Source organism: Macrobrachium rosenbergii, chromosome 55 (assembly GCF_040412425.1).
Source record: "Macrobrachium rosenbergii isolate ZJJX-2024 chromosome 55, ASM4041242v1, whole genome shotgun sequence".
Lineage (NCBI taxonomy): Eukaryota > Metazoa > Arthropoda > Malacostraca > Decapoda > Palaemonidae > Macrobrachium > Macrobrachium rosenbergii.
The window spans coordinates 26,387,335-26,400,798 of record NC_089795.1 but is presented as its reverse complement, the minus strand read 5'-3'; the positions used below and the strand labels follow the sequence as shown (position 1 = coordinate 26,400,798).

The 13,464-nt window shown below is 38.4% G+C and overlaps 1 protein-coding gene across 14 annotated transcripts in view; it reads left to right on the top strand.

Annotated features, from left to right (window-relative positions):
* sdk (sidekick cell adhesion molecule) overlaps positions 1 to 13,464 on the top strand; it is a 213,856-nt gene that overhangs the window by 184,265 nt on the left and 16,127 nt on the right. For 9 of the 14 annotated variants that reach the window (XM_067099560.1, XM_067099556.1, XM_067099558.1 and 6 more), the window contains one exon: positions 3,800 to 4,089. In XM_067099560.1, the coding sequence (XP_066955661.1) occupies positions 3,800 to 4,089 (290 nt within the window). The remainder of the gene's footprint in view (positions 1 to 3,799; positions 4,090 to 13,464) is intronic. The other 5 variants (XM_067099562.1, XM_067099559.1, XM_067099557.1 and 2 more) reach the window with 1 other exon arrangement.

Here is a 13,464-nt window from a genome sequence, read left to right as displayed (position 1 = left end):
ATTGTACACTAAATTGCAATGATTTTGGTATATAACAAATTGTAAAACGATCAAGGCAACACAGAGAAAATATTATCACAAAATGATGTATGAATTCGTAACGTGCGGACGTAAAAAAAAGTTTTTTCAAAAATTCACCACAAATCGAAATATTGTGTGAGAGACTTTCCGTTTGTTGCAAAATGAAGGTAATTGATTGAATATTACTAGACTGTAAGTGTTTTAGCTTACAATTGCAGTTTTCGACCATTTCGGTAGAGTTAAAATTGACCGAAGGTCGAATTTTTTCCATTTATCCTGATTTATATGAAAATATTTTAAAACTGATAAAAGCTACAACCATGAGTTATTTTTTGTTGTATTCTACATGAAATTGTGCACATTTTCATATATAAAACTTTATGTAACGGCTATTAGAAAAACGATGCAAACATTACGACAAAGTGACGAAAGAATTTCTGAGATTTTTGGTCGAGTTACCGCATGGACGTAAGGAAAAGTTTTTTTTCAAAAAATTCACCATAAATCGAAATATTGTGCTGAGACTTCCAATTGTTGCATAAATGAAGGTAAAAATGATTGAATATAACTAGAATGTAAGAGTTTTAGCCATAATTGCATTTTTTCGACCATTTTGGTCGAGTCAAATTGACCAAAGGTTGAAATTTTGGCACTATCGTGATTTATATGAAAATATTTCAAAACTGATTAAAGCTACAACCATGAGTAATTTTTTGTTGTATTCTACATGAAATTCCACACATTTTCATATATAAAACTTTATGTAACGACTAATATAAAACGGTGCAAACATTACGACAAAGTGACGAAAGAATTTCTGAGATTTTCGGCCGAGTTACCGCACGGACGTGAGGAAAAATTTTTTTTCAAAAATTCACCATAAATCGAAATATTGTGCTAGAGACTTCCAATTTGTTGCAAAATGAAGGTAAATGATTGAATATTACTAGAATGTAAGAGTTTTAGCTTACAATTGCGTTTTTTGACCATTTTGGTCAAGTCAGAGTTGAACAAAGGTTGAAATTTTGGCACTTATAGTGATTTATATGAAAATATTTCCAAACTGACAAAAGCTACAACCATGGGTTGTTTTTTGTTGTATTTTACATGAAATTGTGCACATTTCCATATATAAAACTTTATATAACGGCTAATATGAAACGGTGCAAAAATTACGACAAAATGACGAAAGAATTTGTGAGATTTTTGGCCAAGTTACCGCACGGACGTAAGGAAAAAATTTTTTTCAAAAATTCACCGTAAATCGAAATATTGTGCTAGAGACTTCCAATTTGTTGCAAAATAAAGGTAAATGATTGAATATTACTAGAATGTAAGAGTTTTAGCTTACAATTGCGTTTTTCGACCATTTCGGTCGAGTCAAAGTTGACCGAAGGTTGAAATTTTTTTTAGTCGACATACGATACGTCCAGTCGGCGTTTAAGGGTTAACAGAGAGCAAAGGTTTACCATTGTACACAGCCTGAAATCTTGGCACTAACATGAAAAGTGGAGGAGATTTTTGAAATATATGACCATAGAGTGTTAAGAATCAAGGCTAGAATACACTGGGAAGATTGTTTTACAAGTGAGAATTGGTGGAGAAATTTGGTATTAAGAGCTGGAAAAAAAGATTGAGATAGTATGGATATATGATTGGGAGTGAGAATATTTGGGCAGGACAAAACCTAAATAAAGATCCAGGAAATCTTGGAAAAGGTGATAGATGAAGACCTAGACCTGGTAAGGGTATAGGCAAGAATAATAGCATGGGACATACATGGAAAAGTTGACATAATGCATTTATGATGAATGGAAATGATTATGTAGTCTCATTTTCATGTAGGGAAATAGATTAAAAAGTTCAAGTTTTTATTTGTTTTTTTATATTCAGTCAGTATGACAAGAAAGATAAAATTATTGCACATTAGGCTGTATTGCCCTTTTCTAGAAAAGTCACCTGAAGAAAATTGTACTAGTCATGATTTTGGTGGAATTATGAGTGACTTTTGTATGTTTATTCCTAGTCATTGTACCAGTCATGGTTTTGTTATAAGTATGAGTGACTCTTATATGTTTATTCCTAGTAATTTCAGTTTTTAATTATGATTAATATTGGTATGTGCAGTCTCTATGTCAAGAGAGACTTTTAAATCACATTTTGTTTAATGTGATATAAATTTTTTTTTTTTTTAATAAAAAAAGTAAAAATCTTTGAATAAAAATCTTTGACAAATCCTTTTCTTGTTGCCAACAAACTGTCATCAATACCTTCATCTTCGGGATCTCTTGCCATTTGTCTCCTTAAGGAAAACCGTCACTATCACGACCACCACCACCTGAAACGATTTTATAGCATCAGAACGTAATTCTTGTGTCTTCGAAAGATCATTTTTAATGTAGGATTAACCAGAATTTTTTAGTAGAAATGAACAAAATCCTTACATAGGCTTCATAAGTTTTCCATATAGAATCAGTCTTGTATTTCCTGTTCAACATTGTTAGCTCATGCTGCTATATTACTTAATTCCATCTTGACAATAGCAATTTGCTCATGTTTATCAAAGAAAGTATGCTATGTTTAAGTCATAGTCTTTGTCTCTTTTAGTTGATAGATATTTCTTTGTAGCTAAAATTTACTTATTTCCTCATCATATCTTATACTTCTACCAATGGTTGTAAATTTTTTAAAGCCATTTATAGTTCCCAATTTTTGCAAGTTGAAGACTCACGATTTTATGTTATGTCACAATGCATAATATTAGTTTTTTACATTTTGTTTCTAGTTTACATAAATTGAGGGTTAATGGATTTTTGTATGTTATGATAATTAGCATCAGTCTAGTACATACACTTAACTCCTACATGTAGCATTTCCAGTATTCACGAGATGAGTGTTCATGAGTATTGTTATTTGGTTTTTCCCAATACTTGATATCAGTTTCATGTATTGTAGGCATAACTGAAATTTTAGTAAAAAATTTTCACAAGTTGAGTGTTCATGATTATTTGATATAGTACTTGTGTCAGTTTCATAAATTTTAGGGATACATTTCACCTTTACTATTTCAGTATTTCAAAAATTTAGTGTTCCTGGTTGTCTGGCATGTCATGATCACTTTAGCTGTAGTGTTTATGTATTTAATTTTAGAGGTACGGTACTGTATTTTGTCTGAATTTTGTAATTGTTAGAACAGAAATTTGTTAGTCATAACACAATTGACATTGAGTAATCATGGTATTTTAATCATTAGTATGCCATAAGAACTGGTCATCTGTATTCAAAACTACTCTTGTTATATAAATTGAAGTAATAATAGACTTGGCCATATCCTGGTAATGATGTTAGAACATCAAAATTTTAAATATAGTTTACTGTACCAGAAGTTACAAAGGCTCATTGCTCTTTTATATGTGCTCTAGCTTGAGTGCTGTTATATTTTTCTCAGAAATATTGCTCTAAATTTATATAGTAAAAAGAATTCCTTTCTGACACTGTCTAGACAAATTTAGTTTATTTTTGAATCAATCAGTTTACTTTCAGCTTATGTTGAAAGTAATTTTTATTTTAACATCAGATGTTATGATTACCACTATGTGTTTTAAGAAATTTTTGCCTAAATAAGTTGCATCAGAATTACTGTTTCCAAAACACTCCATCATACTTTTTTAAGAATGAAACTGCCTATTATTTTACTTGCATTGAAGTTAGTACAGTATGTAGAACATTGTTTAATGAATCTCATGGCTTGATTATCTGTTTTTCTTGATCCTGACAGAAGAAGCCGCTAATAAGACAATGGAAGAGTCCTTGAATACAGATGAAACTGCCTTCTCTACCTTTGAAATGCGGCAATCGAGAAGAGGTACCATGAGTAAGAGAAGCACCTTGGGCCGAAGATCTGTTATTGGGGCAACCGCTGTTGTTAATACAAAATCTCCACCAAGACCAGCTCCAGCTTCTGTCACTTACTCAGATGATGACACTGTCAAAGGCTATGATGAGAATCCAGATGACTCAAGTGAGCTGACAGAGAAGCCAACAGATTTGTCTTCTACTGCCTCAGAGGTAAGCTAGTGTAAGAAGATAATTTCCCTCTGTACAGTATACTCTTCACTCTTTTTTCCTGTGTGCATTGTTGTTTGTTTCAATTTATATAGTACTTGTCAGGTGTCATAAAAAATTTCTTTTGACTATTCCAGTTTCTCGTAAAATTAAGCCAATTTTTCAAACAAATCTGTCTGACAGATAGAGTTGTGGTAGTAGTTTTATGTTTGTGCCGGTTGGATCCAGAAGGACAGCAGTTTCTTGTCTCACTTTTCACGTCACGTAGTTTGGACGAGACTGTGAGAGCAGCCAAGTTGAGACGAGGGAGCAAACTGTGCATTTTAGGTTTGTTTAAAAACAAATATAAAAAAATTAGATCTTTATTCCACAGCAAACCTATCACTCATATACTATATAGCCATAATCACTATTATGCAGGGAGGTTTTGAAATTATAACATTCCAGGGTTGCTTATTGTGTGACTTGCATGATCCATGGAGAGAATCAAGATAGATAGGGAGCCCAAGTACAGAGATTCTTATGAGAATGGATGAGTCCCTGAAAGAGAAATAAATCACTTGTATATGTTTAGGAAACGAAGACACTTGCGATATATATGAGGCAGTTGCTAGCAACCCTAGATGTCTGTGTGTGAGGATGACAGTTATGAAAGAATGATAGAAGAGAGCTAGGAAACAAGCGAAACATGCCATTATAAGGGTAGTGGCCTTGACTGGATTAATATAAGTTGATGGTTAAGCTGAGATAGATCTGGTGTTAGCTAAAGTTGCATATGCTGAGAACTTTCTACTTATGAGGCACTGCTGGATAACCTCCATGCATGTAGCTACAACATCTCTAGGTTCCTGTGGAATTTCCGTAAGTGCAGTTTGCAAAGCAGCTTCTCCTGCTTGGGAATACTCCAGGTATTTCCTCTTAACAGGGCCAGTTAATCAAGAGTACTTCCATCCATACTAGGCTCTTTGAGGCACTTACACTTCCATATTACAGTAGTGCAGTGTATTTATTTTCTAGGCTTCTGGGTTCAGTTGGGTAGAACAGTAAACTGGCAACTTGCAGTTGAGGCTTATGAAAAGATACAAGTTTCACAAAGAGCTTTACAGATCTGGTGTAGTGACCATGCAGATGGAAGAACCTGCCTCCCTCTTATGAGGTTGTCAGCACCATTGATGACCCATCAAAATGAAAATCAGTATATCTTACAAACTGAGCAAAGGGTTGGATGCATAGAAAGGCAACTTTCAACTTCAGGAAGTGGATGTGAGATGTAAGTGGATGTGTGATGTAAGTGGATGTGTGATGTAAGTGGAAGTGTGATGTAATTTGTCTTGTAAATGCATGTTCCTATCTTTCAGTGGTCCAGGTGCTCTTCCAATCCTTGTTTTGATACTGCCATAAAGATTAAAATCTCCTGTGAGCCAAGTAGTAGGGGTACTCCTACCACAAGCTACTGAGAATCATTCCCTCATTGAAGGTCCTTGAGAACATTGTACAAGGCTGAGAGTAAGTACTCCTCTGATTGAGAAATTGATGGCCAGGATCTTGTGAGCTTCATTTGCTGAGAAAAAATTCTCAAGTGACTGAAGGGAAAATGTCTCAAAATGAAAGATGCTGACCAAAGACTTACAATATATTGGCCAGAGGATGTGGCCCAGAACAAAACTAATGATTCAAAAATAAAAATCTCTCGATCTTGCCCTCTTGATCATGGATGAAATTTATTCCAACTTCTCTTAGATAAAATGCAGGCATAACCAATGGCATACATGAACAAAGGGGTGCAGATTTTAGCGTTGTTCTGCTGCTGATAGTGTGATCACTAGTCAGGCTGAAGAATATCACATTGAAACATCTTCCCTGCCTAGATGAGACAAACCTATTTTCTCAAAGTTTAGGGAATTAGGAAGCAAAAATATTCATCCTGAGGCCCAGCAATGCCTGAAAGTCTTCTTTCCTGATGCAGTGGTAAATTGAGGCTCCGGTGTTCACCCTGAAGGCAGTTTGCTGAAGAAAGCTGTTCAACAGAAGGAAGTTGATAGTAGTCTGCCATCCTCCTGCCACCTTGGAAACTAAAAAGGTGACTGTGAAAACCTTGCAAGTCACCCAGTACCTCCTCTATAGCCAAATTCTTCAGCTTGCCTCATCTCACTGTCTAGCACTTAAAACCTTGTATGTATAGTATTGCCTGGGAATGTTGAAACCTACTGGGAGCGATGAAAACATGGATTCCTGTTATGAGAAATGGAAATTGATAAAGTTGTTCTTGACAACTTCCATAACCCAAGGTTCTTCCCCTAAATGCAGCAATGATTTCCAGAACTTCTGGAGATAATCCTCTACTGGTAGAAAAGGAGTTAGGGAAGACTTGACGAAGAATTGGCTTCATTTCCTATCACTGGTTTTAGGCCAAAAGGGCAACTGCTGTCTCTTTGCTGGAGTTATCTTGGCAGGAGGAAAAGGAAATAACCTGAATGGTGGCCATTGCTGCCTTTTTCTCTTATACACAGACTGATTTAGCTGCTGGTTCTTCTTGAAAGCTGTTCAATGCTATAGCCTGATCTAGCTGAGGATTCTCCCGAAGTCCCTCATGGCTGTACTGATTGTCATTAAGTCCATTGCTGCAGAGTTCTTAAATGAGGCCCACAGGAACAGAAATGGGTCCATGGTATCCTAAAGTCAGCTCTCTGAGATTTGAAGACAAAAAGTTGGAGAAACTTCACCCCAGAGTCGTCCTCTTCATTACAGCCTTGGTAAAGAGGTACAGCACCATTAAAAAGTTAGGATTCTATTGGCACTATCGGGGTGGTCCAGTGGCTTGGCCCATGCCTACAGCAAAAAATATGTCACCCCAAGACCTACTCTTGCCAATTAGCCACTGTCAAGAACTTCCAAAAAAGTACTTGTAATGTTCATATCTGCCACTGTGAAGCTCTTTTCAGAGGGGAGAAGGAAAATAGAATCTGACAAGACAGCTCCACTGTACCAGTCAAAATGCCTGAGAAGAGAGCCCTGGCTATAATGGAAATTTCAGCCACTGGAGTGGATGGGAGAAAAGATGTGATGAGGCCATTTGTTTGTCATAATTTGTACTTTAAATTTTGCTTGCCATTCTCAGCATTACATCACATAGAAAGTCCAAGACTGCAGTTGTCAAAGGGAGGTAAAAACCAAGTAGGATGAGTCATTGAAAGCTGGGTCAGTCATGAGCTTTGGAGTTGAACTTCCCTTTCTCATTTTCTGTAGCCTCTCTGTTTTTACATGCTTGTATTTAACTTGACTTCTGTGTCAAATCTTGTAACCAAATTTTCGACCTGTTGCCTTCGTCTGATGAACTTGAAATTTTGCATGGTTACTCAATCCTGGTGATAATACAACCTTACATGATCAGTGTGTCAGCAGTGACCAGTGTGTCAGCAGTGACCTCTAGTGACCCTACAGTGACCTCTCCCAGTATCTCATGATTTGTATGAAAATCTCCGGATTTTTCATTCCTTTTTTTGACTTGGTAGAATTCTACCAAGTTAATAGCTATGAATTTTTCAAACCTTCTTTGACTCGACAGGGTATCACGTTCCATTTTATTAGTTACAATCATATATCTATTACAATTTCTGTCAAAATTAAAAAGTATAAAATAAAAAAATATAACATTTTTTTTAAAACACGCTTTTATTAAAATGCACTAAAAAGTACAAAATAAGTTTTTGAGACACAACCAAGATTTTCTCCCAATTAATCATGTCTACAAAATTAAAAGCGTGGGTGCCAAACATGGAAGGAAATGCTACAAGAAATAAAAAATATTTCTTTTCTTATAGCATTTCTTTCCATGTTTGGCACCCATGCTTTTGTTTTTGTAGACATGATAAATTGTAAGAAAATCCTGGTGTGTCTAAAAAAATTTCTGTGTACTTTTTAGTGCATTTTAATAAAAGCATGTTTCAAAATTTTTTTTTTATATATTTTTTTTAAATGTTGCAGACCATATTCAGCATATAGAAAATACAGACTTAGTCTTGTAGAGCCACGGATGCTTCAGGTTTGTCATCTTCAGGGTGGTTACCAATCACAGCCCAATGCAGGTTGTTGTTGAACCCTGTTTTTGTAACTGGGTTTGGTGCCTTAGTGACTGTGGCTAGGAGAAGCTTGTTTTTGGAGTCTCAGGTGCTTTGCAAATTCTTGGCAAAACTCAGTGACATCTCACCTCCAAGAGAGATCTTTGAAGGTCCGAGTGATAAAGAAACTTGCTTAGAGACTAAGAAGGTTAACAAATCTGGGAAGACCTTTTCTTCGCAGAAGTCTGTGGCATCTGCCAAAATACTACTCTCCAAATGTTTCTCAACTCAGGCTTGGTCTTGTTCTGCACTTATGGTTGGTAGAGGCACAATTCTGAAGTTGAGTCACTGTTCCTAAGTCACTGTACCTAAAAGTATCATGGTTATAAGATCTTACAAGAACAAACTCTTATTGTAAGGCTCCAGGACTAGAATTTTGTAGCATTTCTGGGACATTCAAAGACCACAATGTAGGCATTATACAAATGATTGGTTTATGGTGAAATAAATACAGTTTACTAACATGCCAGAGATCACATATCTGTATAAATGTTCTGAGATTTCTTGATTCATTGTGCCACACCTTTAGTTCTTTGAATAAAGCCATAATAGTACTGTTTTGAACATGTAGCTTAGAAGATAACTTAATATTTAATGGGTCAGTTTTTAAAAACAATACTGTATAATGCAGCTGTATTTCTCATTAATTGGTTGCCATACCAGTATTTTTCTTGATTGTATTTTACTCACTCATATTGCAGAGGAAACAGCTTGTCAAGATGTCCCCAAAGGTACAACCAGTGAATAATATTTCTTTTAGCTTGTGCTTTCTTGTGCTTATTTATTCATTTTTCTGTTACTGTCCGTGTGTTTTTGAAACTGAACACCATTGTTTTGTATGAGTTTGTCTGCAGTTTGGTTCTTTTTGTGAAGATAAGAACAAGTTTGCAGATCACAATATTATTGTTTAGATTTATGATGCAATACTGAATTTTCAGCACTTTCTGAATGAATCAATTAATGCTTATTACAGTAATGTGTAATGCAGCCCTAATGGTAGTCTATTAGGAATTTTATGTTGTTCAGTTACTAAATTGTCAGATTGCCTTTATGGAAAATATTACACATTTTTATGTTATCTAAAACTCTATATGTTGCAATACGCTCCATGCATGAGAGCCTTTTCTCAGAAGTTTCAAGCTACTTTACTATTTCAGTACCTAAACATGATTTCTAAACAAATTATAAACAGAAGGCACTACTACTATTATGTGATGATGGTTTTTATAATTTACCATACAAGTCAAATGACAACTCATGGGCAGCTATGTAATTGCCAGTTCATCTTGTTCTTAGGCAGTAAAGTAACACTGGGCAGTAACCATAAAGACTGTGTAATTTATTGCTCAATCCAGTGGCTGTTTCTTTCTCTCTTCTGGCAATTTAAGGAATTTATTGGATAATGCTTTTCTCAGATTCTTGTAACATTTTTCTTACCAATTGCAGATCCACCTCTTCCTTTAGGGCTAGGAGCTATGCTTTCCCTCCCCTTCTTTCTTTTCCTGAAGGCAGGGTTTTAGGTTTTTCATTTATTTGGCCTTATTGTTTAGTTCCACATCCTTATACATCAAGACTTGAAAAGTAATTGTAAGTTTTAAGATGAGTTTATGTTAATTCAAGGCATATAGTATATCAAGATTGGAACTACAGCTCTTACTGTCAATCATAGGGCATTACCATATTCCAAAATTTTAAAAATTTTAGATAATATCCATGTGAGTGCTCAAATAGACTAGTTTCATGTGCTACTTATTCTTACATTCCTAAGGTAATGCTTCATTGTAGTTTACTAATAGGTTTTATCATGTGTTATCTATTGGTTGGGATGAGACATGAAACAAACTCATCTAAAATGTTGGTTCTTTATTAGGTACAATGCGTGTGAGCAACCAAACTCGGAGAGGGGAAACGGTGTTGCTAGGCATTGGATTTGAATGTGTTCACTTGCCACTTATCAATATATACATGTGAGGCAAGAATACAGTTTGCCACTTATCAGTGGGTTCTTCATCTGGAAAACCTGGTCCTTGGCCTCATCGAGCCATTCCTGCAAGAATGACTGAGGATAAGCAGGCACACAAGAGCGATGTGGGTGGCCATATAGGATTTGTGCAGGGGAGGGGCCCGTGAAGTTTGGAGTGTTGCATAACTCCAAGAGGCCACGGTTGAAGTCTTCACAGTTGATGTTGCTTGAGAGCGTTGTCTTCAGCATAAGATGCTTCACAGCTGTCTCAGCAAGGCCACTGGACTGCAGATAGTGCAAGGAAGTAATGAGATGATGTACTCCCCATTGTTTCATGAAATCCCTGAATTCATGGTTGGTGCATTGAGGTCCACCATCGATCCTGAGGTGAAATGGGACACCGACCTCCCTGAAATATCTGCATTAGATCCTTATCCTTGCAGAAATGGTAATGTCACTGTAGCATGGGGCAACCACAAGCCAGCTAGAAAGCCTGTCAGTCACAGTGAGGAATGACTTCCTATGACATTGAAGAAGTCCGCTGATACAGACTTGAAGGGCCCTAGTAGGGAGGTCGTTGTTTTGAAGAGGTTCCTACTGGAGGCTGGGTTGTAAAACGTGGCTAGGCTTCCAAGCTTGGACAGTACTTAGGATGTGAGAGTCGATTCCTGGCTAGCAAACAGGATTTTTGCAGGGGAGTTGCCCATGAAGTTTGAAGTGTTCTGTGACTCCAAGAGGCCACATAGAGGCCACATTCTAAGTTCACAATCAGTGTTGCTGGAGGGTGCTGTCTTCAGTATAATATGCTTCACAGCCTTCACAGTGGTATCAACATGGCCATTGGACTGCGGATAGTGCGAAAAAGTGATGAAATTATGTACTCCCCATCGCTCCGTGAAATCCCTGATTCACGGTTGGTGCATTGAGGTCCACCATCAGTCCTGAGCCGAAGTGGGACACTGACCTCCGTGAAATATTTGCAGAAGACCCTTATCATTGCAGAGGTGGTGGTGTCACTGTAGCATGGAGCACCCACAGGCCAGCCAGAAAGCCTGTCGATCATGATAAGGAATGACTTTCCTGCGATGTTGAAGTCCACTGATGCTGACTTTTAGGGCCTGGTAGGGTAGGTATCATTTTGAAGAGGTTCCTGCTGGAGGCTGGGTTGTAAAACCTGGCAAGACTCGCAAGCTTGGACAGTACTTGCAATGTCAAGAGTTGATTCCTGGCCAATAAACAAGATTTGTCCAGGGGAACAGCCCGTGAAGTTTAGAGTGTTCTGTAACTCCAAGAGACCATGGTCGAAGTTTTCACAGTCGATGTTGCTGGAGGGTGCTGTCTTCAAAGATGCTTCACAGTGCCATCAGCATGGCCAGTGGACTGCAGATAGTGCGGGGAAGTAATGAGATGATGTACTCCCCATCGTTCCATGAAATCACTGAGTTTGTGGTTGGTGAATTGAGCTTCACTATCAGTCCTAAGTTGAAGTGGGACACTGACCTCCCTGAAATAACTGCAGAAGATCCTTATCATTGCCAAGGTGGTAGTGTCACTGTAGCATGGGGCAACCACAGGCCAGCCAGAAAGCCTGTTGGTCACGATAAAGAATGACCTCCCTGTGATATTGAAGAAGTCCGTGATACAGACTAGAAGGGCCCTTGTAGGGTGGTCGTCGTTGTGAAGAGGTTTCTGCTGGAGGCTGGGTTATAAAACTGGCTAGGCTTGCAAGCTTGGACAGTACTTAGGATGTCAGAGTCAATTCCTGGCTAGTAAACAGGATTTTTGCAGGGAAGGGGTTCATGAAGTTAGATTGTGGCCTCTTGCAGTCATAAAACACTCCCAACTTTATGGGCCGCTTCCCTGCAAAAATCCTGTTTACTAGCCAGGAATCGACTCTGACATCCTAAGTTACTGTCCAAGCTTGCAAGCCTAGCCAGTTTTACAACCCAGCCTCCAGCAGGAACCTCTTCAAAATGACGACCACCCTACAAGGGCTCTTCTAATCTGTATCACATGAACTTCTTCAATGTCGCAGGGAAGTCATTCCTCATTGTGACCAACAGGTTTTCTGGCTGGCCTATGGTGGCCCCATGCTACAGTGACACTACCACCTCTGCAATGATAAGGATCTTCTGCAGTTATTTCAGGGAGTCAGTGTCCCTAACTTAGGACCGATAGGAAACTCGAATTCACCAACCACGAACTCATTGATTTCATGGAGCGATGGGGAGTACATCATCTCATTACTTCCTGCACTATCTGGCACACTGGCTATTGATGGCACTGTGAAGCATCTGAAGACAGCACTCTCCAGCAACATCGATCGGAAGACTTCTGACCATGGTCTTGGAGGACAGAACACTTCAAACTTCACGGCTGCTCCCCTGCAAAAATCAAAAGTTTGTTAACCGGGAATCGGCTCTTAGCGACCTGAAGTGCTGTCTTGATCTTGTCAGGTTTACACCCAACCTCACCTTTCGTGTCGATGATGTTTCCTACAGGTTTAAAGTCATCAGCCCCGGTTCGTCATCAGGAAAAGTCATTCCTCATCGTGACCAACAGGCTTTCTGGTTGGCCTGTGGGTGCTCCATGCTACAGTGACACTACCACCTCTGCAATGATAAGGGTCTTCTTCAAATATTTCATGGAGGTCGGTGTCCCACTTCGCCTCAGGACTGATGGTGAACCTCAATACACCAGCCGTGACATCATGATTTCATAAATGGGAGTACATCATCATGTTCGTCCCTACTATCCGCCTTCCAATGGCCATGTTGATACCACTGAGAAGGCTGTGAAGCATATTATACTGAAGACAGCAACTCCAGGAACATCATGTGAAGACTTAGAATGTGGCCTCTCGCAGTCACAAAACACTCCTAAGTCTTCACAATTGATGTTGGTGGAGGGTGCTGTCTTCAGTATAATATGCTTCACAGCCTTCACAGTGGTATCAACATGGCCATTGGACTGTGGATAGTGCAGGGGACGTAACATGATGATGTACTCCCATTGCCCCATGAAATCCTTGATGTCACGGCTGGTGTATTGAGGTTCACCATCAGTCCTGAGGCGAAGTGGGACACCGACTCATGAAATAAATATTTGAAGACCTTATCATTGCAGAGGTGTAGAAAGTTACTGTAGCATGGAGCACCCACAGGCCAACCAGAAAGCCTGTTGGTCACGATGAGGAATGACTTCTGGCGACAAGAAGAAGTCCGGGCCGGATGCTGACTTAAGCCTGGTAGGGTGGTCATCATTTTGCATGAGGTTCTGCTGAGGCTGGGGTAAACC